A 26,247-nucleotide genomic window follows, 5' to 3' on the forward strand; every position below is an offset into this window, starting at 1 on the left:
CCTATAAGTGTTATGAATCTAAATGCCCTTCCTGTATGGCTAGAAGACATTACAATAAAGTATACCGTGTCTTGTGAGGGGTCAAAGTAGAGCATTTATTTAGAAAAAAGATTTATTGAAGATTCTAGAGGACAAAATTACAGTTCATGTCCCTTTAGCATAACTACAGACCAACAAAAGGAAAGCCTTGACACAAGCCAGGGAGGGGTACATTAAAAGAGGAATGGGGGGGGGGAATGATCTATGTCTCATTGAGGATGTCTGCAATCTTGGGGAAGCCAGCAGCGTTGAGGGCTATGACCAGGCTCTCAACGGTGGCCTGTGTCCCCTCGCGGTCCTGCCAGGCCACCAGCAGCAGCTTGGCCTGCATGTCCACATCCTCGCTGTCTGTCTCAATCTCCCGGATCTCTGCTGCCTTTATCTCCAGCTGGCCAGCCAGGGTCTTCCACTGGGCACCCAGCTTGGCTGCTATCTCATCCATCTGCTGGTTGGACACCAGCTTGGTCTGCATGCTCGGACCTGGGGGCACACAAAATGAAGGAATTAATCAGGTGATGTTTTTGTAAAATCAAAAAGATATAAAACAAAATGGGGATCTGATCCAGACAATATAGAAAATATTTTACAACTAACTCATATCTAGATGCTATAGACTTCAGTTTTATGAAGTTAGAACGCACTGTCGTTGCTCTCCTTCAGTAGGGTGTCACTGTTGTCTTCATCGTCTTCCTCCCCGGTCTTTATCTCCTCAGACGGAAGGTCCTTCTGTGATGACGGGGCAAAGGGATCAATCAAGAGTGAGGTGGAGACACGGACGCCAAGATGACCACCTAAGTCGTCATGAAATGTTTGAGTAACCATGGTTCCAGACAAGACTTCTCACCGGCAGCTCCTTGGCCAGTTTGATGACCATGCTCTCTAGGTAGTCAGCCAGGCTCTTGAACTGCTGGTTGGTGGGCTGGAAGAAGTGAGGACTCCTCCTGGACAGCAGACGCAGGGCTCGCCATCCATAGTTAGAGTTATGAACCACCCTACATGACACGGAGGGTGGAGGTTAGTTGAAGAATATTGCACCAGAACACTTTTCTCATGGCAGGATCTTTCTTTACACCATTGGTTAGGACATTGGGCAATCATCAGTTCCAATTCACTTGCATACTTGTATTCATTTTCCACCATGTTGGCTGGGTCTGCCTGTTCAATGGCCTCTTCAAAGAAATCCTCCAGAGAAGGCATAAACTCCCTGTGGACAAGACATTTACATTATGTAGGGTCAACAAACAGTTCACTGAAATAATGTTTTGAACTGGGTGAACAACACGCAAGTTATACACAAAAACCTTCCATGTAGCTATGTGATCTATGTAAATTTGACCAGCTGCGCAGTGATGTATGATCACTCACCTGCTCTCTGACTGACAAGCCGCCATATTGTCGTGGTTCAGATTCCAAAGTCTCGTGAGCTCATCACTGCAAGAAAATAAACACATGCGTTTTGGCAAAGCCAAGTGCCAAGAGAAGCTGTGTCACTCGTTACACTTCTCATTAAGACTCCAATGTTGGTGCTAGACATTGTAAATCATCCTACTGGGCATATAAACCTTCCTAAATCAACTATGGTTTTAGAGAACACATGACTAGTCTGTCGTAGTTATCATTGCCATACAGAGGACAGGTTAGAATTGCTACTTACTTCCCCATGAAGACCTTCCTGTCTGGGCCTTTACCAAGGAAATCTTCTGGAGCTTGCCTTTTCCTCGTGGGTCTCTTGGGTTTGTCATCTACTGGTCTGAGGGGGGAGAAATACATTTGTATCGTTCATGATGTTAACGCTGTATATATTCCTCATTTGAATGTATGATATGAGTTTTCAATTTGTACTTTGTCTTGACAATGAATATTTGTATAAATCTAGGATCATGAGTTTGTTTGATTCCATACCTGTCCTTCACAAAGCTTGGGCATCCCTCATTTTTCCACGAGTTCCAGTTCTCCTCTGTGTTTAAGACATGCTGTCAAAATATAAGAGAGGACTTTCACGGTCATCAATAACCCTTTACCGGTCTCACCTTGACTTGTCAAACAGTTGGCTACATGTTGTGATGTTACTCCGAAAACATTTGACTTAGCAGGAATTACAAAAGACGTCCGGAACACCAGAATATTCAGACTAGTCTTACCTCAACCATGGTGGCAAACTTGTCTCCATCAGGCGGGATCTCTTTGAGAAGCTACATGGAAACAAGTTAGACAGGATAGTGCAACATCCCCAACAATGTGCCGTGCCATCTATCTAGTACAACATCTAGAGAGAGAGAGAGAGAGAAAAAACACACAGACCTGGTACACCAGTTTGGTGGTCTCCTCCATCCACAAACACTGGTCATCATTCAGGATACAACTGGAGCTGTAGCAACAGACAAATAGTTAGGCAAAACAGCAGTCAAAGCGTATTACGGATTTTACTATGATGTCTTCTGCTAGACAAACTGCATTGCATTCAACCTGCCGTAGGGTATGGCGGAGTGGCACGGGGTCATCTTTTTGGGCCATCTCACCTTTTGAACTTGACCTGTCCCTTGAGGTACTGGAACAGGACAAGGTACTGCAGGAGGATGTGTCGTCTAAAGTTACTGTCACTGAGCTGCAGGTCCATTAGCTAGACGGTCAAAAAGAGAGGCTCGGCGTATGAGGGGATCCATTTAAACAAGTCGAGGCACAGAATTGCTGACCTCAAAAAACACATAATGACGACTTATTTTGGACGCGAGGTGATCCGTAGACCAAGTGACTCTGCACTCTCACTGCAATGTAGTCAATCTCAAACACCCATGCATAGATCTATTCTTTATTGAGTAGGAGGGTGAGATATGCAACCTTCTCGCTGGTGAGGAACTTGGCGAAGTAGACGTGGTCTCCTCCCGCCGTCCTCAGCTCCTCCAGCTTCCTCTTAGAAGCCTGCATGTCGTCCAGCTTGAAGCTCTTAAACACCGCCAACGTCTCGTCTGAATACTAGCGACAACATACAGAACATTTCCATGAACTCAAACATATGTTCACTGTCTTCTCGAAAGGAACAAAAATGGCTAGTGAGTTTTGAACAAGAAACATTTTAAAGCAAAGTGTCATACTTTTAGTAGATGTCAGATAAAAATGTAAAAAATAAATGGCCTAAAATGATTTTAGAAGGAAAGGTTAGATGGTAGGAGAGTCACCTTGAGGAAAGTAATCCAGGAGAACTTTTCGTAACACTGCACAGGGTTTCTAAAGTAGTCCTGCAGGGTCCAGAACTTCCTGTATAGGTTGTAGTCGATGGGGATGGAACTACGAACAAAGGAAGCAATGTCATAGATGGAAACTTGTTTAAGCAAGCTGCAAAAAAGATGTTCAACAAAACTTGCCGGCATAGGGCTCTGTGTAATAGCTATGTTCATGAAGAACCACTGATGATTCCAAGCATTGTAATAGATAGAACAAGGACTCATGTTGCTAACCAAGGTGCAGGTGCACCAGGTTCCTCATCTCCCATCTCCCCCTCCTCCACCTCCATCCCATCCTCTTTTTCCTCTGTGGGCTGTAGAATACAACACAGAGTTAGTGTTGAGGGTTAATTCATCGTTAAAACACATTCAACAGCACACACACAATATTTATAATATCATTCAACAGCTCACACGCTATACAGTATCTGTAATCCTTAGAACAAGGCCTTACCCTTTGGCCTAGAGTGCTTTCCTGCTCGTTTTTGTTGAACACTGTGATGTTGTCGAGATTAAACTGGCTCTGCAAGTTCAGACCTGAAACACACACACAGGAACACATAATAGAACACAAGGGTGACCACATGTCCACATCCATGATTAAACGTGAATTATCTTCGTTCCTGTAGTGATAAGATCCATGTAATCCTCTCACCTGATTTCTCCGACAGGGGGAAGAGACGAGCCAGGAACAGCTGGATCCGCCCACAGAAGACTGTGTTCTGAGACTTGGACAACCTCCTCAAAAGATCTGCAGGGTCAGAAGGTGTTTCATGATGGAATATCTGCACATATCGAGGTAACAACGACAAACAAACTTTGTGACTTTATCCTCACCGTTACACATCCTTAACAGGTAGTTCTTCCCAGCAGTGTAGAAGGAGTTCTGAAAGTGAGAGGAGAAAGTATTATTGGCGTTACTTCCTCAATAACCAAAGGAAAGACCTTCTATAAAGGAAACGGTCACAGGAGTTACATTGAACGTACTTTAAGAACGCGGAGAAGCGCAGACTAAGCTACTCACAGACTTCCAGGTGGAGACATTCTCTTCAACAAAGGAGAAGATCTTATCACACTGGTCAAGGGGTAGACAGTCCAGAATATCTCCCAAAAGTAGGAAAGGAGTAGTGGCGGAGCAGATACCTGCACGGACGAGGGACTTTACTACATCATTTGCTGTCCGACATATATATCAGTTAAATACTAAGGAGGTAGAACAAAGGTAAATGTAGCGATTCTATGAAGTGGCGTTCAGCCTCACTGAGCCTGCTGCTTACCTTCAGTGACTCCATCAATGCTGAGATAGATGAGAGACAGGAAGTCGTCGACGAGTGCTTTCTTTTCCACCTGTAGAAGGAGAGAAAGGGAGAATGTTATGCGACGCCAGCTATAGCTCTCACTAATTATTTGTAAAGCATATTGAGCATAAACATGACCATGTACTAGCAGTATACCTATATTAACTGTAGAAACCAGGCAAGATACAAAATGGATAAGGCCAAATCCCGACATTATATAGACGCCGTTAATGACACCTTACATCAGCCTCATAAACTGGGGATTTTTTTTTAAAGGACATTGGCTCAAAAACTCCCCATATGGTAAAATCCTGTAGTATTGGCCTGGATATTGATGATGTTTTATGTTATGACCAGGCAAAGGTTGCAAATTATTTTACCACATTTTTGTTTTTACCACCATAGCCTCATCTCTGGTTAAGACGTTACCCACCTGCTCTGGACACTTTGGCTAGTCTTTCATTAACAACTTTTACCATAGCAAAAGGTATAACCAATTATTTGTTTGAGCTTTGCATGGTAACAGTGGACAAAGTTTCCAATCTACTATGCTTAATGAGCACAAACACATCAACTGGGCTGGATAACCTTCCTGCAAGATTCATAAAGGATAGTGCTTGTGTCACTGCTAAAATGATAACGCATATTGTAAACCTTTCTATTAGTAGTGGTACATTTCCCAAGGGTCTCAAAACAGCCCAGGTGGTTCCACTCCACAAGAAGAGCAGTAGAACAAATGTAGGAGACTATAGGCCTGTGTCAATCCTCAGCACCTTATCCAAAGTTGTTGAGAGATTCGTTTTTAATCAATTTGAGGGATACCTTCTTGAGAAAAACGTCTTTATGAACTGTAATCTGGCTTTAGAGCAGCTCATTCCACAGATACTTGCATTATCCACCTTTTTGACCACATTAAGCAGGAAAGTGAGAAGGGGAACTATACAAGTATATGTTAGTATTATGTTAGACTTGCAGAAAGCTTTTGATACTGTGGACCATGATATTCTCCTGATGAAACTGAAATGCATGGGTCTAAATTATGTAGCAGTGAATTGGTTTAGGTCTTAACTGACCAACAGAACACAAGTATGTAATGTTGGTGATGTTCTGTCAGAGGCCAAAGAAATATCCTGTGGAGCACCGCAGGGATCTATTTTAGGGCCTCTCTTATTTCTTATATACATTAATGATATGCCAGATACAGTAAAGTGCAAACTCTTGCTTTATGCTGATGATTCAGCCATACTGGTATCAGGAAAGGATATAAACTCAGCAACAACAAAAAAGTCCCTTTTTCAGGACCCTGTCTTTCAAAGATAATTAGTAAAAATCCAAATAACTTCACAGATCTTCATTGTAAAGGGTTTAAACACTGTTTCCCATGCTTGTTCAATGAACCATAAACAATTAATGAACATGCACCTGTGGAACGGTCATTAAGACACTAACAGCTTACAGACAGTAGGCAATTAAGGTCACAGTTATAAAAACTTAGGACACTAAAGAGGCCTTTCTACTGACTCTGAAAAAGACCAACAGAAAGATGCCCAGGGTCCCTGCTCATCTCGTGAACGTGCCTTAGGCATGCTGCAAGGAGGCATGAGGACTGCAGATGTGGCCAGGGCAATAAATTGCAATGCCCGTACTGTGAGACGCCTAAGACAGCGCTACAGGAAGACAGGACGGACAGCTGATCGTCCTCGCAGTGGCAGACCACGTGTAACAACACCTACACAGGATCGGTACATCCGAACATCACACCTGCGGGACAGGTACAGGATGGCAACAACAACTGCCCGAGTTACACCAGGAACGCACAATCCCTCCATCAGTGCTCAGAGTGCAATAGGCTGAGAGAGGCTGGACTGTGGGCTCAGAGTGCAATAGGCTGAGAGAGGCTGGACTGTGGGCTTGTAGGCCTGTTGTAAGGCAGGTCCTCACCAGACATCACCGGCAACAACGTCGCCTATGGGCACAAACCCACCGCCGCTGGACCAGACAGGACTGGCAAAAAGTGCTCTTCATTGACGAGTCGCGGTTCTGTCTCACCAGGGGTGATGGTCGGATTCGCGTTTATCGTTGAAGGAATTAGTGTTATACCGAGGCCTGTACTCTGGAGCGGGATCGATTTGGAGGTGGAGGGTCCGTCATGGTCTGGGGCAGTGTGTCACAGCATCATCGGACTGAACTTGTTGTCATCGCAGGCAATCTCAATGCTGTGCGTTACAGGGAAGACATCATCCTCCCTCATGTGGTAACCTTCCTGCAGGCTCATCCTGACATGACCCTCCAGCATGACAATGCCACCAGGCATACTGCTCGTTCTGTACGTGATTTCCTGCAAGACAGGAATGTCAGTGTTCTGCCATGGCCAGGGAAGAGCCCGGATCTAAATCCCATTGAGCACATCTGGGACCTGTTGGATCGGAGGGTAGGGCCATTCCCCCCAGAAATGTCCAGGAACTTGCAGGTGCCTTGGTGGAAGAGTGGGGTAACATCTCACAGCAAGAACTGGCAAATCTGGTGCAGTCCACGAGGAGGAGATGCACTACAGTACTTAGTCAGTATCTGGTGTGGCCACCAGCTGCATTGTTACTTTTGATTTTGACCCCCCCTTTGTTCAGGGACACATTATTCCATTTATGTTAGTCACATGTCTGTGGAACTTGTTCAGTTTATGTCTCAATTATTGGATCTTGTTATGTTCCTACAAATATTTACACATGTTAAGTTTGCTGAAAATAAACAATTGACAGTGAGAGGACGTTTCTTTTTTTGCTGAGTTTAGTTTACATAGAGACCCTGAGTAAGGAATTGCATTTCGTAAGAGATAGGTTGTCTGAGAACAAATTGTCACTACATTTGGGAAAAACGTAGATTTCCTAGGGCTGACAAGGTAACAGTAAACGGTGCAGGCAAGGAAATTGAATCTAAAACAAGTGCATCTTGGTGTCCCGAGAACAATCCCTTTCTGGAGACCTGATTGCTGCTAAAATTCTTTCTAAAATAGAACTTATTGACATTTTTATATCGTAACACTAGATACTTTAACATTAAAGTTAAGAAACTACTTGTCTCAACCTTTATTCAGTGTCATTTTGATTATGCCTTCTCTTCTTGGTATAGTGGGCTATCAAAAAAGCAAAAAAAGAGAATGCAGGTCATGCAAAATAATGTTATCAGGTCTCCTCTAGGACCCACATAGGGGTACAGGAGTTCTGGGAGGTGGGCTTGTTGCCTTTGGAGTCCAGAGTGGACCAACTTAAACTTAATCATATGTTTGACATCTTAAAATGATCGCGCCCCAGGTTACATGAAAAACCACATTGATATGGTCTATAACCAACACAGTCACAATACTAGAGCTAGAGTTATGTCTTGTAAAATCCCAAGAGTAAACAGTACTGCGAGAAGCACGTTTTTCCATACAGGCATGTGTCTATGGAATAGCTTTCCCTTCGAGATCAAGCAAATAAAGAGTAAAAAATTGCTTTAAAATGCAACATTTTTCATTTGGACAAGGTTGTCTAAGTAAGGGAAACCACTCCACTGCCCCTTGTGCCCCTACTGCTGGTCAGGTGTATTATTTGAAGGATCGGTATGATGGGCAATTAATAGATTGTTTTAATGTGAAATGAATATGGTTTATTTTTAAGGTTAGGGAGAAGTGCAGTGAATAGTGCCACTTTTTTGGATGTCAATATAAATGTATGTATTTATGGTTGTTTGTAATTTTGCCTTGTCTTTTAAATCATGTGTTATTGATTTCACCATCGAGGACCACTTTGGAAGCAAGCGTTTTAATGAATACTTTAAAGTGATATCCTCTGGGTCCACATTGTGCATTTTGTTGTATATGTCTGTTGCCCAAAATAAATTCAATTAAATCCAATATACTATAGATAAAATACACTTTCAACTTACAATCTGCTCCTCCAGGACCTGCCTTAGAGCTTGGTCAAGGGTGGTCTTCTTCTCTGTCTCACTGTGGAGAGACAAGCAGGCACGGTCATGACGTGGGCAGAAGAGGCATAGCCTAGAGATCATTTAATTCATATAGTCCGTTGGCTAGCTAAAGTTTGTATTTACTTAACGTACTTTCCAGTGATCTGGTTGAATGCGTTTATCAAAGGTTTGCTGGTTTTGTTATCCAACGCACTTCTGGTTGCGGCCTAGGTGAGAGACATAACAAATCAACAAAGAATACTAGTTTAGTTTTCTTGAGACTACACATACTCTGCCAACGTTATCTAGCTAGCTAGACAGCTAGCTAACGCGTGGCTAATGTAATGAATCATGCTTGCAAAGTTATTGTAAGCGTTTAAAAAAAAAAGATGTGATAAACAATTTCATTTAAGCATAGAAGATATCTTGAAATACACCATATTGAAGACAAGTTCTTACAGTAAATGTATCTTTTGCATCGTTGAAGTTGAATAAGATCGGAGGAGACATAGCTATTTCCTCACAATAAACGTGACCCCGACGGAAGTTTTTAGATCCGGTTGAAATGGGGCGCATTCAGGACGGCAACATTGACACGCATGGTTCAAAAAGTAATGTTACAGTTATGTTACAGAAATACAGTTTACTTATTGAGTCTTCTGCTCTACCGGTATTTAGATTTTGTGACGTATGCTTGTCAAAGTTTACTAGGAAGATCATCATAAACACAGGTATGAATTGAAAACCATCGTCAACTCACTGTTAAAAACCATAGGCATTGCAAAATCCAAATACATTGCTGGCCTTTAGATATTGTGCAAAAACGTTGTTTTATAACCAGTTCAACAGGGATGATTTATTGTGTATTCCCTGGATGTTAGTTGTAATTAATAGCCTACTTATTGATGGATGTGTAGTTTTACATGAGGCCAGATGATGGCACTGTACACCTTGGTTCTAAATTGAACAACCATTACATGCGCGTGCTCTCAGTGAGTGCAGTCTCATTGTCTGAATGCATGCATGATCTGCCGTCTGTCAGGCTGTAGTTCTATGACAGGATAGCCTCAAATGATTTGAATTCAACCCTAGGAACATTGTCCCCATCTCCCAGTCCTCAGACCGCACATTTCCTGACATTTAAAATAATCTCAAGTCTTTTGAAAGCTTTTACTGGCCCCTGCCATTGTGTGAAGAAAAAGATAACCCCATAATAAGCTGTCCAATGGTCAGCCAAGCTGACGTGAGATGTTGGATACTCTGAGGAACACTCTGAGGCCTGTTCCCATGCCTCCAAAAGGATGTTGACAGAAACCAAATAGATAAGGAGAAATTGTACATTGCATTGCCACACTGGACTACTTACTGGTTAGTGTGTAGTCTGTAAACTCTTTGAATGTGTGTGTGCTCATGTGTGTCTCTCTCTCTCAAATTAATGATGTGTTCTCTGAAGTAAAGACAACTGTTTCTGTGTGCAACTTTTAGTCAGCTCCGGTATGCAGTTGGCAGGGCGTTCTGGAGAGAATGGGCTAAGTGGACATTAACATTAATCAGCTGTTATAAAAGTAACACTTCAGTGGAATTTCTAGCTTCGTTTTACCACCACCTTCAGTGTTGTGTTTTTGCAGGAAAGGTTATTGTCGTTTCAAAACGAGCCAGTGCTTTTGTCAGATTGATCCTCTTTATGGAATGTACTTAGGTTCAGTGACATGAGTCAATGCCATGATTTCATTGTTGTATAATATTTGTTTTGGAAATAATGTAATTGGAAGCATGGTCCAGGTATGACATGACATGGTCCAGGTATGACATGACATGGTCCAGGTATGACATGACATGGTCCAGGTATGACATGACATGGTCCAGGTATGACATGACATGGTCCAGGTATGACATGACATGGTCCAGGTATGACATGACATGGTCCAGGTATGACATGACATGGTCCAGGTATGACATGACATGGTCCAGGTATGACATGACATGGTCCAGGTATGACATGACATGACAAATAATATACCCAGCAGTTGTGGCTAAACCGATTATAATTTTTAAAGATAAAGATACAAAAGTGGTAGGGAAAAACAATGCGATTAATGACAACTTTAAAATCTTCTATGAAAATCGATATAAATTAAATTTTAACAGTTGGATGGTTCTTGTAGCCTTCTTAGACTCAACAACTCTGAAGCAATTATCAGCAGACAAAAGAATAATCACTAAAAATAGAGATCAGCTAAGAATAAATATTAGATACTGTTAAGAACATTCACACAGAGAAAAGCACCAGGAATGGATTGCTTTCCCATAGAATTCTATTCAACATTTTGAGACAAAGTAGCCCCCCTATTAATTACAATTTAGCATTAATACTGGAGTGATAGATGTGCAGATGATGATGATGTGCAAGTAGAGATACTGGGGTGCAAAAGAGCAAGAGGGTAAGTAATAATATGGGGATGAGGTAGTTGGGTGTGCTATTTACAGATTGGCTGTGTACAGGTACAGTGATCGGTAAGCTGCTCAGACAGCTGATGCTTAAAGTTAGAGAGGAAGATATAAGACTCCAGCTTCAGAGATTTTTGTAAATCGTTCCAGTCATTGTCAGCAGAGAACTGGAAGGAAAGGCGGCCAAAGAAAGTGTTGGCTTTGGGGATTTACAGTGCAATATACCTGCTGGAGCGTGTGCTACGGGTGGGTGTTGCTATGGTGACCAGTGAGCTGAGATAAGGCGGATAGTTAAGAACATTATAACAATATGGAAGAAAATTAAACGTATTCGACAAGAAGCAATATCACTCCCTAAAAACATACCCTTATGGAACAATCCTTGGATAGCTTTTCAGAATTTACCTATAAATTGATCCACATGGAAAACTAAAGGCATAGAAAACATAAATGACTTGGTAACAGGAAATACATTTATTTCCATGACAGAATTAAAAATATATTTTGGAATGACCAATGTAGAGTTTCAAATGCATGCGACTTAAAAGTTACATGTCACAAAATTTAGATTGGAAATCTTTTAGCAACCTTGAGGGAATTTTATTTGAGTCAGAAAAGGATGTTCATATGATGGGTAGGATATACAAAACCTTGCAGAGAGCCTATCCAACTGACAATCTCTTAGAAAAAAGAGGCTATTGGAACCAAGACTTAAAAATAACTGATGTTGGCACAAGATGGAGGGAAAGTTGGAGCATAACTAATGCAATTACAGTTAACGAAAATGTACGCTTAATCCGGTATAAACCAATGTATAGAATGTATTATACAAGTGACAAAATTCACAAATTCTACAGCACAACAGCAGAGTCATGTCTTAATTGTAAAACTAACAATGACTCAATGATCCATGCTTTCTGGGAATGTTATAAAGTCCAAAAGTTATGGGCGGAGCTAGAACGACGGCTGTCAGAAGTGTTACAATGTAAACACGCTTTTAATCTGTCTGCATATTTCAAGACACGTCATACTGTATGGGGGTGTTAGTGAGATACACAATGGGCTGGACCATTCTCTTATCACTCATTTAGAAAAAAACGTGTATTAAAAACGTGGAAATCAATTCATCTGCCATCATTACCACAATGGATAAATCAAATTATTTATTATTTAAATATTGAAATAGCATGGGCGAACGAGAAAAACTAATTGGTCAAATTTAAGGCCATGTGGCTATTTATAATGCAGTCACTAGGGATGGAGGTATGACAATGCGGTTCTGTGCAGAGATGTAGTCATATGTGTATGTTTCTATTTGGTGAGAAATGTCTAAAAGAAGACATGATACAAATAAAAAAATATTAAGTCATGACTGCTTGACCCAGCAGTTGTGGCACCTCGTTCCTCCTAGATTTGACTGTACACAGTTCTCTTCTTTCGCCCCCTTCGTCACAGATGATGATAACCATGGCCAAATTAACTTCACCTCCAACTTCAAAACAATTACTAGGTTACATACCTCAGCAGTGTCGCTCCCCCATCTGCCACAGCGGGTTCTGACCGTTTACCAGTAACTGATGAGAAGCAGAGAGGGAGGGAATGTGTCAAGTTGCTCAGCACCGTTAATGTGGACATCGGGTGGTGGTGCATGTGTCTGCTGGAGGACACAGATTAGAAATAAACCGTTGGGATATTATAGAGAGGGTATGACGAGGCCGAGGCTAAGCACTACTATGTGGTCCCGTGTGGCTCAGTTGGTAGAGCATGGTGTTTGCAACGCCAGGGTTGTGGGTTCGATTCCCACAGGGGATCCGTACGGAGGAAAACATTTATGAAATGTATGCATTCGCTACTGTAAGTCGCTCTCGATAAGAGCATCTGCTAAATGACTAAAATGTAAATGAATACTGCCGTTTGAACCAGGTAATGGCTCAATGCACAGGGTCAAAGATACAGGGAATGTCCTATACGGATGCATTTAAATACATTTCAATATGGTAGGAATAAGTGACAAATAATATATGCAACTTAGCAGACACTTTTATTGAAAGCAACTTACAGAAATATTTTACGTATGGGTGACACCCAGCAGGAATCGATCACGTGACCCTTGGCGTCACAAGCTCCATGTTCTACTGAGCCACACAGACCTACAAAAGGGACGATGGAAGGATCTAGACCACACGATCAGAGGCGACCCGTCATTCAGGGCAGGTGGGGCTCTTGAACCCCACATGTTTAGCATTGTTTTTTTGAAATAACAGTTTTTGTGTGTTGCGTTGTGGCTTTGCTGGCATGCATCAAATATATATATATTTTTGCCCCACCTACATTTACATGCTAAAATTGCCACTGCACAGGATACAGTCAGCGCTCCACAAGTAGAATCACCAAATCCCTATCCATCCATCCATTTACTGTATCTACCCAGCCTCCGTAATCAAATAATGAGGACCTCTACATGAGTCAAATAACATGATGAGACGAATTCTGTCACACACGATAACAAAAAGGTCATGGTTCATGCCGTGGAGGGCAAACATCAAAACAGAATGACCTCAGAAGTTGAACACACAAAGGAAGTAGGGGCTATTAGGCCCTTGACATGGCACGGGACAGGAAGATGCTGCCATCAGACAGAACAGAGGCATAGAGGCTGAATGTGTTAACTTGAGCGTCCCAGCACATCTTCACTACCATACTAGCACAATTAATATAAGCTACAGTGTTGAATCGTTGAAAACACGTCCAAATGATTCTTTGAGACAGATGATAGGGAGTAGTGATACTCCTAGGTAAGGGTTCTCTGCTCCCTTCGCAGTAGAGGTTGATATTCCATGCACTGGTTGGTCTCAGTGAGCACATTTACTGCAATCACAAGAACCGAGACAAAGGAGTAGCAGGAACTCGCTTGAACTTTTTTTTTCTGATCTACATTTTATTGATTTAGCAAATACAGAATAACCAAGGCTTTTCAACTTCATTGGCTTACAAACAATGGTGTACAAAACATGCTTTACAATTAACTATCTAATACAAACGCTTTATCTTGTTTGTTTGCAGATCACTGTCTGATATAACTTGATTATTGCCCCAATTTCTGGTATCAAAGATGGTAAGCTATGAATGTGTCGAGGGTAATGCACGTGTCGAGGGGAAGAACACAATACACCGTCTTCTGGAAGCATCTGTCGCCCTGACAATTTTTAGAGATAGCTTTAGCTGGAACACTTAAAATTAACCTCTCCAACCTGCTCCAAGCTTCAACTTGTGTGTGTTTGTGTGTCTTTCGGAGGGGTTAGGATCAAAGCTGTACATGAATTTGAGTCTGTTTGTGGTTGCCATGTATGCTAACTAAACATGACCAACTGGTTCTTTGTCCCTTGCAGTAACACAGAAGTAATACATATATATACAAAGTATGTGGACACCCCTTCAAATTAGTGGATGTGGCTATTTCTGCCACACCCGTTGCTGACAGGTGTATAAAATCGAGCACACAGCGATTCACTCTCCATAGACAAACATTGGCAATAAAATGGCCTTACTGAAGAGCTCAGTGACTTTCAATGTGGCACCCTCATAGGATGCAACCTTTCCAACAAGTCAGTTCGTAAAATGTCTGCCCTGCTAGAGCTGCCCCGGTCAACTGTAAGTGCTGTTATTGTGAAGTGGAAACGTCTACAAGCAACAACGGCTCAGCCGCGAAACGGTAGGCCACACAAGCGCACAGAACAAGACCGCTGAGTGCTGAAGCGCATAGCGTGTAAAAATTGCCTATCCTTGGTTGTAACACTCACTACCGAGTTCAAAACTGCCTCTGGAAGCAACATCAGCAAAGGAGTGATCGTCGGGAGCTTCATGAAATGGGTTTCCATGGCCGAGCAGCCGTACACAAGCCTAAGATCCCCATGCGCAAAGCCAAGCGTCGGCTGGAGTTATGTAAAGCTCTCCGCCATTGGACTCTGGAGCAGTGGAAACGCGCTCTCTGGAGGGATGAATCACGCTTCACCATCTGGCATGCCAACAGACGAATCTGGGTTTGGAGGATGCCAGGAGAATGCTACCTGCCCCAAAGCATAGTGCCAACTGTAAACTTTGGTGGAGGAGGAATAATGGTCTGGGGCTGTTTTTCATAGTTCAGACTCAGCCCCTTAGTTCCAGTAAAGGGAAATCTTAACGCTACAGCATACAATGACATTCTAGACGATTCTGTCCTTCCAACTTTGTGGCAACAGTTTGGGGAAGTGCCTTTCCTGTTTCAGCATGACAATGCCCCCGTGCACAAAGCGAGGTCCGTACAGAAATGGTTTGTCGAGATCAGTGTGAAATAACTTGACTGGCCTGCACAGATCCCTGACCTCAACCCCTTCGAACACCTTTGGGATGAATTGGAACGGCGACTGTGAGCCATTGGAACGGCGACTGTGAGCCAGGTTGAAATCGCCCAACATCAGTGCCCAACTTCACTAATGCTCTTGTGGCTGGAAGCAAGTCCCCGCAGCAATGTTCTAACATCTAGTGGAAAGCCTTCACAGAAGAGTGGAGGCTGTTATAGCAGCAAAGGGGGGACCAACTCCATATTAATGCCCATGATTTTGGAATGATGTTCGATGAGCAGGTGTCCACATAGTTCTGGTCATGTAGTGTAAGTTATATATCTTGCATTCTTACACCAAATAGCCTACTTTCTGGAGTTATGTAATTCGACTGATATCTGACTCTGCTGTAGGCAATTGTTCATTGTCCCCCATGATGAAATCGTGGAGGGGACTGTGGATCTGTCTCTGTTTGTTAGTCACGTGACATCTCAGACAGCACTGGCCCCATTTTGACGAAACTTCGGTCAATGATGTGTACACTGATTGGCCAAGGGTGTGACGCTACAGTGCATTCGGAAAGTATTCAGACCTCTTTACTTTTTCCACATTTTGTTCCGTCACAGCATTATTCCAAAATGGATTCAATATATATGTTCTCATCAATCGACACACAATACCCCATAATGACAAAGCGAAAACAGGTTTTTAGAAACTTTATGAAAAATAACAAACAGATACCTTACAGTACCAATCAAAAGTTTGGACACACCTACTCATTCAACGGTTTTTCTTTCTTTCTTTTTTCTTTACATTGTAGAATAATAGGGAAAACATCAACACTATGAAATAACACATACTGAATCATGTAGTAACCAAAAAAAGTGTTATTATAATTAATATTTTTTACATTTTAGATTCCTCAAAGTAGCCTCGCTTTGCCTTGATGACAGCTTTGCACAGAACAGGTCGTGGCTCGGGTGGCTGAGTTCACTGATGTTATTGGCTTTCCTGCGACACCTGCTGTTGTAGGTGTCCTGGAGGGCAGGCAGTGTGTGCAGCCAATGGTGCGTTTGGCTGAGCGTGCCACCCTCTGTACAGCCTTGCGGTCAGCGGCGGTGGCGTTGTCGTACCAGGCTGTGATGTCTTGTTTCTAATTTAGATGTAGAACAAACAGACACATCCAGTACATGCTAGATTGTACACCTTATTCCATTTTACTGTCCTCCAGGGGACTCTAATAGTAATTGGGTTGAAAACATTAAAGGTTAATGATCCCCCGCAAACCGAGTAAAATAATAGGAGCAGTCAACGAGAGGATGTTCATTCAAGCACAGAGCTTTTCCTGCCTCTGATTGGGGCTTCTGCCAAGAATAACTTACTAGTTAGTATTCACTTGGGGCACTGGCTGGATATGGATGTCTTTACTTCCTGTCCAACGTTCCTATCTGTTCAGATTGACTCCACAGGCAAAGCTAAAGTAATTTGGTCGTTACTCAATGATTAGCGCAGGCCCAGAGTGTGGGCTAGGGACCATTAAATACCCATAACAAAAATTTAACCTCCCTACCCACTGGGCAAAGACGTCAGTTCAACGTCAAGTTTTGATTTACATTTGGGTTGAGTTGTCAAGTATTGTGAATTCAACGTGAAATGACACCATGTCATTGGGTTTAGGTTAAAAGTTTGGTGAAAGAAATTACAGACTGTCCTTAAGTTGACTTTTTGGCAAATCCAAATGAGTTTTCCACATGTATTCAACTTCATCACATGTTTTTTGGGGGGTTGAAATGTGGAAACGGTAATTCAACCAGTTTTTGCCAATTGGATCTCCTCTCCACAGTGGGTATCCTCTCCCAGTGGGTATTCTCTCCATGCTGGAATCATCTTTCATTTTCTGGTGCATGTATAGCCTTTTAATGTCTCATTATCTGATCCTCATCCTCATGTTGTTACTGTAGACACCTTGGAATTACTCCAGGGGAGGTCCCGCTAATTCTTCAAATAATATAAGGACCTGTGCCATACTTCTGATGACCTTGGATGAAGTCAAGGTTAATTGATGACACCTACTGTTTGATGCTGTTTCCTGGATGATGGACATATGATGGAATGAGGTCAAAAGTTACGAGGTACTCTATTGAACATTACACTGAATTGAGTCCATACAGATTTGTGGCTGACATTCGGCCTTTCTGTCCAGGAAAGTTCAAATAAATAATTACAAGTGTTGAAATATATTACTTAATAACAAAACATACTGTATTTCTATGCAAAGCGAATACTAAAATATTATTAGGAGAAAATGTAAGTACCCTAGGTGTGAAATATATCCTAAATAAAACCAACAAACACAATGTTTTTTTAAAGCTCATTTTGCTGTTTGCTTGAGTTCATTAATATGGAGTTGGTCCCCCCCCTTTGCTGCTATAACAGCCTCCACTCTTCTGGTGAAGGCTTTCCTCTAGCTGTTGGAACATTGCTGCGGGGACTTGCTTCCATTTAGCCACAAGAGCATTAGTGAGGTTGGGCACTGATGGGCGATAAGGCCTGGCTCGCAGTTGGCGTTCCAATTCATCCCAAAGGTGTACGATGGGGTTGAGGTCAGGGCTCTGTGCAGGCCAGTCAAGTTCTTCCACACCGATCTTGACAAACCATTTCTGTATGGACCTCGCTTTGTGCATGGGGGCATTGTTATGCAGAAACAGGAAAGGACATTCCTCAAACTGTTGACACAAAGTTGGAAGCACATAATTGTCTAGAATGTCATTGTAAGCTGTAGTGTTAATATTTCCCTTCACTGGAACTAAGGGTCCTAGCCCGAACCAACATTGAGGCAGGTAGCATTCCCCTGGCATCCGCCAAACCCAGATTCGTCCATCGGACTGCCAGATGGTGAAGCGCAATTCATCACTCCAGAGAACGTGTTTCCACTTCTCCAGAATCCAATGGCTGCGTGCTTTACACCACTCAAGCCGACGATTGCCATTGCGCATGGTAATCTTAGGCTTGTGTGCGGCTGCTCGGCTGTTGAAACCCATTTCATTAAGCTCCTGACGAACAGTTCTTGTGCAGTTTGGAACTCGGTAGTGAGTGTTGCAACCGAGGACAGATGATTTTTACGCACTACACACTTCAGCACCAGGCGGTCCCGTTCTGTGAGCTTGTGTGGCCTATCACTTCACAGCTGAACCATTGTTGCTCCTAGACGTTTCCACTTCACAATAACAGCACTTACAGTTGACCGGTGCAGCTCTAGCAGTGCAGAAATCCTACAACTGTGCTACATTGAAAGTCACTGGGCTCTTCGGTAAGGCCATTCTACTGCCAATGTTTGTCTATGGAGATTGCATGGCTGTGTGTTCGATACACGTCAGCCACGGGTGTGGCAGAAATAGCCGAATCCACTAATTTGAAGGGGTGTCCACATACACTATATATACAACTGTATGTTTTTAAATCGCTGCCATTTGAAGGTTTGCATCATTCACAACTGAAGTTGACAAATAACTCTACATCTAGAGTATAGGATCTGTTTCAAATGACCACTTCAAATGCTCACTTGCTCCAGAATGGGAAAAAGATCCTTTCTATTTTATTCAGCTAAGTTCAATTATATTCTTCTTACTATAAAATCATAATATATAATAAAGGCACAGGACCACAGTACCTTGTCTGCTAAATGAACTAGCCTAGAGCCCATGGAATGGAGCATAGCCAGATAACATACAGTAGGCCAACTCTTATTCTGTTCTTGTAATGTTTCTTTAGACCGACCTAAAATACATCTATTGTGGTGTATTTTAAATTGATTTATTCAACTTTAAAAAAATATGTTTTATAATAATGATTTTCCAAAGGCGCCATCAGGTGTGTTACAGAACACGTTCAGCATCTCCAGGCCTGGAAATGCTAAATGTGTTTATGTTAATTAACCGCCAATTACCGTGAGACCGGCAGTCTTTTTCATGGCCGTCACAGCCCTAGCTGTGGCCGTAACTGTTTTGACTTGTGAACTGTATATTTTCTGTAACACGCCGGATAGTCACTATATGGTTTTTGCTCATCCATCCCTAAACTCCCTACATTGAGTATGAACTGCCAGAACACAAAAGGAGTTGCTGTGTTTAGTATTTGTAATTTACTGTCTGCACAGCTTCTCAGGCAACCACCGCAGCAGGAATGCTGTGACACAGCTTTCCCAAGGTAAAGGGGGATATGCTGTGAAGCCTGTGAAGACAGACCTAACATACTGTAAGTCATAGTTTCAAATTAATTGAGCATTTCAGGCACACATATTCCAAATACAAACATTGAAAAGTTTCACCAAAAAGTGCTCAACCAAATATTACATATTTCAAATTTGGTAGCATCATAACTCAGAACAGTAAATCAAATGAACTACCCATTTAACAAACATTTCCCTTTCATAGACATTACAGGCTACGTTGACAGGCTCCTGGATCTCCTCAACGAGGTCACCCTTGATCCAGTGCCATATGTGGAGAAGCTGTGCGAGCTGTCCATCCCAGGACCCCTGTCTGCCCAGTGTGAGGCCTGACAGGAAGGAGGCCGTAGCTGGATTTGTCTCTTTGCTTCAATCTTGGGGGTGACCGATGCCAGGTGGGTGACTGAAGCCTTCTTGATTGAAGTGGGGTACATGGGTCCCCTTCCCCCCCCCCCCCATCAATCTCTGTAGTTTGAGTGTTACGAATTGTACGAATCAATGGGGTTCTGCACGCTGTAGGTGTGGCGTTCTGCACACGTTCATGGACTGTTGCAAATTGAAATGTGCTGCATAGAACAGACATGAGGGTTGTGAAATGGAAATGCAGATCAATTGATCTGTGCTTTGACTATGAAATGAATGTCTTTCCCCTTTCTCTTATTATGATATAGCCAATCATTATATTTTGTTATATTTCGATGAATGATATTGAATTAAAGCTAATTACGTTGATTGAAAATGGTTTATCTGTTGATACACAATATTGTAGTAAGCAGTGCACCCATAACTATTCTAGCTCTCTCTAGCCACCCAAAAATTGGTGCTTTGGTAACTATGGTAATGAGATATCACAAATGGTGAACTTTGTAGCCCACAAAAATCTGGTTATTGTTCCCTCTGATATTATGAACTTTGTTTTGAGTGGGTCTCACGCAGAGATGTCTGTATTGAAGTCAAACTCATTGATGTGAAGCTGGGATTGTTACATCCTGACAATATCCCCAGACAATCCATCCTTTTCTGCGTGTCAAACAACAGACAAGTCAGAGAGGTTAAGATACTCATTGTACAAGGCCAGAATGAGAAACCAGTCAAACCCACACCTCTGATTTCCTGTTCATCCCACCCAAAGAAGGGAAAAAATGTGATTAAAATTTAACAATGGTTTACAATCAAATAGTTGTTTTGAATCCCGTATTCTCTTACACACTCTGGTCTGGGTTGTCCAGTAAACATACTCATGACCCATGCACACAGTGGATTCGAAAGAGCCCAGAAGAGAGGAGAACTAATTCTAGTTACGGGGTGGTGTTTGTCTACTTGTCAATAACAGCTGGTGCGTGATGTCTAATATTAAAGAAGCCTCGAGGTATTGCTCACCTGAGGTAGAGTACCTTATGATAAACTGTAGACCCCACTATCTACCAAGAGAGTTCTCTCAGGGATGTGTGCATAGTCCCCTCCTGTACTTCCTGTTCACCCACGACTACGTGGCCAAGCATGACTCCAACGCTATCATTAAGTTTACTGACGACACAACAGTGGTAGGCCTGATTACCGACAACGACGAGACAGCCTATAGGGAGGAGGTCAGAGACCTGGCAGTGTGGTGCCAGAACAACAACCTCTCCCTCAATGTGAGCAAGACAAAGGAGCTGATCGTGGACTACAGAAAAAGGTAGGCGGAACAGGCCCTTATTATCATCGATGGGGCTGTAGTGGAGCAGGTCAAGAGTTTAAAGTTCCTTGGTGTCCACATCACCAACGAACTATCATTGTCCAAACACACCAAGACAGTCGTGAAGAGGGCACGAAAACACCTTTTCCCCCCCAGGAGACTGAAAAGATTTGGCATGGGTCCCCAGATCCTCAAAAAGTTCTAGAGCTGCACCATTGAGAGCATCCTGACCGGTTGCATCACCGCCTGGTATGGCAACTACTCGGTATCTGACCGTAAAGCGCTACAGAGGGTAGTGCGTGTGGCCCAGTACATCACTGGGGCCAAGCTTCCTACCATGTGGCAGGAAGTGTCTGGCTCAGTTGGTAGAGCATGGTGTTTGCAACGCCAGGGTTGTGGGTTCGATTCCCACGGGAGACCAGTACGGGGGAAAAATAATGTATGAAATGTATGCATTCACTACTGTAAGTCGCTCTGGATAAGAGCGTCTGCTAAATGACGAAAATGTAAATGTAATGTTATTTTATTGTGTTGCTTTTTATTATTTTTTACTTTAGTTTATTTGGTAAATATTTTCTTAACTCTGTCTTGAACTGCATTGTTGGTTAAGGGCTCGTAAGTAAGCATTTCACGGTAAGGTCTACACCTGTTGTATTCAACGCATGTGACAAAGTTTCATTTGATTTGAGTTAAGGAAATGGACTGATGATGACGATAAGGCTCCTGTTTCTTAACCTGATCACAGGTGTTGCTGTCGTCTTAAGTTTTGATAGTGAAAATATCTTTATCTGTATCTCAAGATCTCTCCACGACCCACACCGTCTGAGAAACACCCAAATTGTTTATGAGTTTGCCAAATGAATGGTCTTGGCTCTGATGTTCTATGGCGATAAAATGAAAATAAAAAGGGCACTGTTTGAATGTAGACCAGATACAGTTTATGAAGAGAATAATGCCAGGAGGGGTACATCTGGTGTTTTATTTACTTACAAAAGTGAAAGACAATTCAAGAGTGCAAACAGAAATATATACTTTATACATCAAGAAATAAAATGTTTATACATAAACAGGTATATAGAAAATATACAAAAACAAATGACTCTGTACAGTATATAGAATACTGATAGGGGAAATATGTTAACAAAGAGCAAGATGTTCCAACAACTTGTATAAAGAAATATGTTTAGCAATGTAAGTGAATTTTGGCTACTAATCGGTAGTTCAGTAAAAAAAAGTGTTTTGATTTTCAATGAGACAGGCCTACTAATACTCCACAACAAAATAAAAATACTCCTCTTCTTTCAAATTCTTCATCAGTATTTTGAAATAACAAATTAACTGCTCCCATTCTAAAGGAAATGTCAATGTTTTCTTTACAGGAGTATAGTTAGATACCTAAAGTACTATACACTCTATGGCGTTTCTCTCACAATACTACTTTGATGACATTTCTACTGCTGCGGTCTCTTCTCCATTGACATCATAGTCTCCCACAGGGCCACTGACCAGGACCTTCATGCGTTCAGGGAAGTCATCAAACTTGGGATACAGGAGGAAGTCATAGACCAGAGCAGCTGCCACACCTCCACACAATGGCCCCACCCAGTACACCTGCCATGGTGCAAATAAGTCAATTGATTAATCAATGGAAGAAAAGATTGAAGACAAATATTTCAGGGTTAACTTTAACTTTGCTCTCAATAGTTTTATCTTAACTTGGACTGTACAATGAAACAATAGAGATGCTGTCACTCAGTAACTACTTTATTGAAAGTAGCTCAGCTTTGGTAATCATTTTCGAGGTTTATTGAATTTACTGGTCATGGCATTGATGTCACACTAAATCCAAGAAACCTGCAAACACACGCCTGCCTCTCCAATCCACTCCAATTTACCCAGTGGTTTGTATAATCATTCATGATCAAAGCAGGTCCAAAGGATCGGGCAGGGTTGATACCGCATCCTGTGTAGCTGATCTGCACAAAACAACAAAAAGAACAGAGAAATGTATTAAGACAATATGAGGGATGAGAAGATCTGAATTGAAATCAGTGGAAATGATCCTTTCTGACATGGTGGTAGGGTTAGACCTAAGGTTTAAGGGATAAATTAAACGGTGTCAACATTTTCACTGAGTAAAATGTAGCTTTAATTCAGTGGGGGATTCATCATCATAATACTGTTGCTAAATCTATGCTTTGTGAATCAGATGCATGTTTTAGAGGAGTTACCTTGTTTACAAACTGCTATAAGTTACTTACGGCTGCCAAGTGTCCCAGAGCGACAGAGAGCCCAATGGCCAGGGGGGCAGAGCCGGTGACGTCGTGCCGCCTTTTATCAGTGACAGCTATGACACACAGGACCAGCTGGAAGGTAGCCAGGAGCTCGATGCCAACGCCTTGGCTGGCAGAGACACCATTTAGCTACAACAGAGAATGAGGAGGGCAAAGGGGGAGCCGAACAAAAACAATTTGTCAGTGTGGATCAGCGTTATGTTTTTCTCAACTGCCATGTCCTATTGTAAATATCTGGCAAAGCAAAAGCTTCTCTATTGAAGTGGAGGATGAGGAGGAAAAAATGTAATTTAAACTTCTAACAGGCTGATTATAGTCTAACTATAATTAGTCAAAGTCTGAACAAGTCTTAGTTTTCTCACTCACTGAAATTTTACATTATTAAAATAAATGTCGATCCCTGATTATATCCTCACAGACTTTGCTAATGCCCAATTGAAATATTTTTGAATTACTTTAATGCAAATAGATATGATGATCCTCTATATGAATAGCTCAATAAAATACATATAATATACATTTGTGTCTATAGGAGGTGTGTGAGTGGTTTTGCATGCATGGGAAAGTAATTACCATGCAACAGTACACCCTATATTCGCTAGAGGACAGCAGAAGCAGCTACGCTGAGTATGAGTTAGTGTGATCATAAACAACATCACATGATTCTGTTTGCCAACTATTTGCAGCCGGTGCATCAAAGCACACTCTAAACACCCCATTTGAGTCTCTTTAAAAATAATTCAACTAAGTTCAATCAACTCTTTTATCAATGCAGTGCATGCAGGTTCATGTGCATTACTCTTGGCCAACGACTAAGAGATGCAATATTAATTGATCAAACACTTCCCATAAAATGGAATTGAAAGCCAAAATTTCTATTGAAACACCAGTAAATTGTTCAATTGAAAAGGACACACATAAACCACATATATCCAAATTTGCATTATATAAAACATGAACCAAAAAGTGCCACTCACAGCGTTGACCCCCAGTGCAGCATTTCCCTCTGGCCGGGTTCCATAGACAATACCACTGGCCAAGGCAGAGCCTAGCATCTGAGCCACGATGTACATCACCCCCTTGAACACGCTGATCTGGCAGCTGGCGAGCATGCCCAGTGTCACCGCTGGGTTCAGGTGGGCTCCACTGATGTGGCCCAAACTCTGGGCCAGCGTGGCGATGGCCAGACCAAAAGTCAGAGAAACCTTCACCTCCTGGTCGGGAGAAGTGTTGTTTGAGTTCCCAATGGCAGCTGAGATGCTGAGGAATATGAACATGGTCATCCCCACGAGCTCGGCCAGTATGGCCCTCCAGAAAGCCTTGCTCTTGAATTCTCTCATCTTGGCTGCAACCTGGGCCTATGGTGGTCCTCTCTGAGATGGGATGTAGTGTGGTGTGTCAGTGGAACTCAAAAACAACATCAACAGGCTGCATTTATATGGCCTGATAATGAAAGGGGGGCAGGTTCTAAAAAAGTAAGAAGGAATGGCTTGCTGAATTAATGAGAAATCCCTCCCTCTTTTACTAGTCTCCCTCTCCCTATTTTTCTCTCCCCTCCTCCCATCCGTCTCTTGTTTCTCTTCCTTCTATCCCTCTCTCATTTTCCTCCCTCCCTCTGCTGCACTTACCTCCTTTTTTCCTTTGGACTTTTGGATGTAGTGGTGTAACTGCTTTAGAGCTGGCAAATCAGAGCGGCTGCTTGTGTGGTCATTGTCACGAAGCAACACCCGTCCCGCTCGTGTTAGAAGTTCAGAACGAAAAAGTGAATTTAATCATTAAACTAAACAATGAGGATTCCTATCAGGTTAATCGAGGTGTAGATTAGAGCTCACATTCCAGTGTGCGAACTTAACACTGGACAAAGATGTCAACTCAATGTCTGTCCCACGTTGGTCAGGGGATGAAGACATAAATGAATTGGTGGGTGGGGGGTCCACCCAGGCCTACCCATGCCTCCTTCGTCATTTTCTTGAAATGATGTGGAAACCAATGTGTGCCCAGTGGGTTGTAAACAAGGCTGCATGGGATTTCTCATAATGTGACTCTGTGCAGCCAATGGCAATGTCCGCTTTAGGTATAATGCCGGGAGCCGCTTGTGGATTTGACAGTTCTAAAGCAGTTCCACCTCAGATCAGTGGCGGTTCTAGACCATTTCAACTGGGGGTGGGGCCAAGCTGGGGCCAGTTGTACTGTTAGAGGGGCCAGTTACATTCGATGTTATTGTTGTCATATCGTTTTCTTCACTGCATTGCAGGCATTAGCAGGCAAAAGACCATGTTCATAATCATCATCGTTGCCACTGTCTAATAACGGATGTAAAAAAGAACAATAGCAAAAATTAGTTATGTAAAAATAATTTCATACTCCACATTTAGGGGGGCCACAAGGGGGTCCAAAATTGTTGTCACAGGGGCACTGCCCCCCCCCCCCCCCCCCAGAACCGCTAGTGCCTCAGATACCGCCAAAACAACCACTATGCGAGTGTCGACTAGCCGGGATCTAGCTCAATGGTGTAAAGTACTTAAGTAAAAATACTTTAAAGTACTACTTAGTTTATTAGGGTATCTCTACTTTACTTTGCTATTAATATTTTGGACTACTTTTACTTTTTCTTCACTACATTTTAAGAAAAATGTGTACTTTTTACTCCATACATTTTCCTTGACACCCAAAAGTACTTTTTACATTTTTAATGCTTAGCAGGACAGGAAAATAGTCAAATTCACACACTTATCAACTGAACATCCCTGGTCATCCCTACTGCCTCTGATCTGGAG

At 42.3% G+C, this 26,247-nt stretch overlaps 2 protein-coding genes across 2 annotated transcripts; both read right to left on the reverse strand.

Annotated features, from left to right (window-relative positions):
* Positions 1-94: 94 nt before the first annotated feature.
* Positions 95-9,074, reverse strand: thoc1 (THO complex 1). The gene is made up of 21 exons (XM_029725302.1): positions 8,963-9,074; positions 8,657-8,730; positions 8,483-8,543; positions 4,538-4,607; positions 4,285-4,403; positions 4,098-4,146; positions 3,916-4,011; positions 3,715-3,797; positions 3,495-3,574; positions 3,216-3,324; positions 2,878-3,012; positions 2,559-2,659; positions 2,341-2,407; positions 2,181-2,231; positions 1,942-2,012; positions 1,694-1,789; positions 1,405-1,470; positions 1,160-1,243; positions 884-1,031; positions 681-765; positions 95-519 (listed from the first exon to the last, which is right to left on the reverse strand). The coding sequence occupies exons 1-21, from the start codon at positions 9,011-9,013 to the stop codon at positions 242-244; spliced, it is 1,974 nt and encodes a 657-aa protein (XP_029581162.1). The 5' UTR covers positions 9,014-9,074; the 3' UTR covers positions 95-241.
* A 13,057-nt stretch (positions 9,075-22,131) lies between these two features.
* Positions 22,132-24,890, reverse strand: LOC115169566 (aquaporin FA-CHIP). The gene is made up of 4 exons (XM_029725305.1): positions 24,448-24,890; positions 23,438-23,599; positions 23,072-23,152; positions 22,132-22,787 (listed from the first exon to the last, which is right to left on the reverse strand). Exons 1-4 carry the CDS (start codon positions 24,808-24,810, stop codon positions 22,611-22,613), a joined length of 783 nt encoding a protein of 260 aa, XP_029581165.1. The 5' UTR covers positions 24,811-24,890; the 3' UTR covers positions 22,132-22,610.
* Positions 24,891-26,247: the final 1,357 nt, after the last annotated feature.

The sequence above is a fragment of the Salmo trutta genome, chromosome 31, assembly GCF_901001165.1.
Source record: "Salmo trutta chromosome 31, fSalTru1.1, whole genome shotgun sequence".
Classification (NCBI taxonomy): Eukaryota; Metazoa; Chordata; class Actinopteri; order Salmoniformes; family Salmonidae; genus Salmo; species Salmo trutta.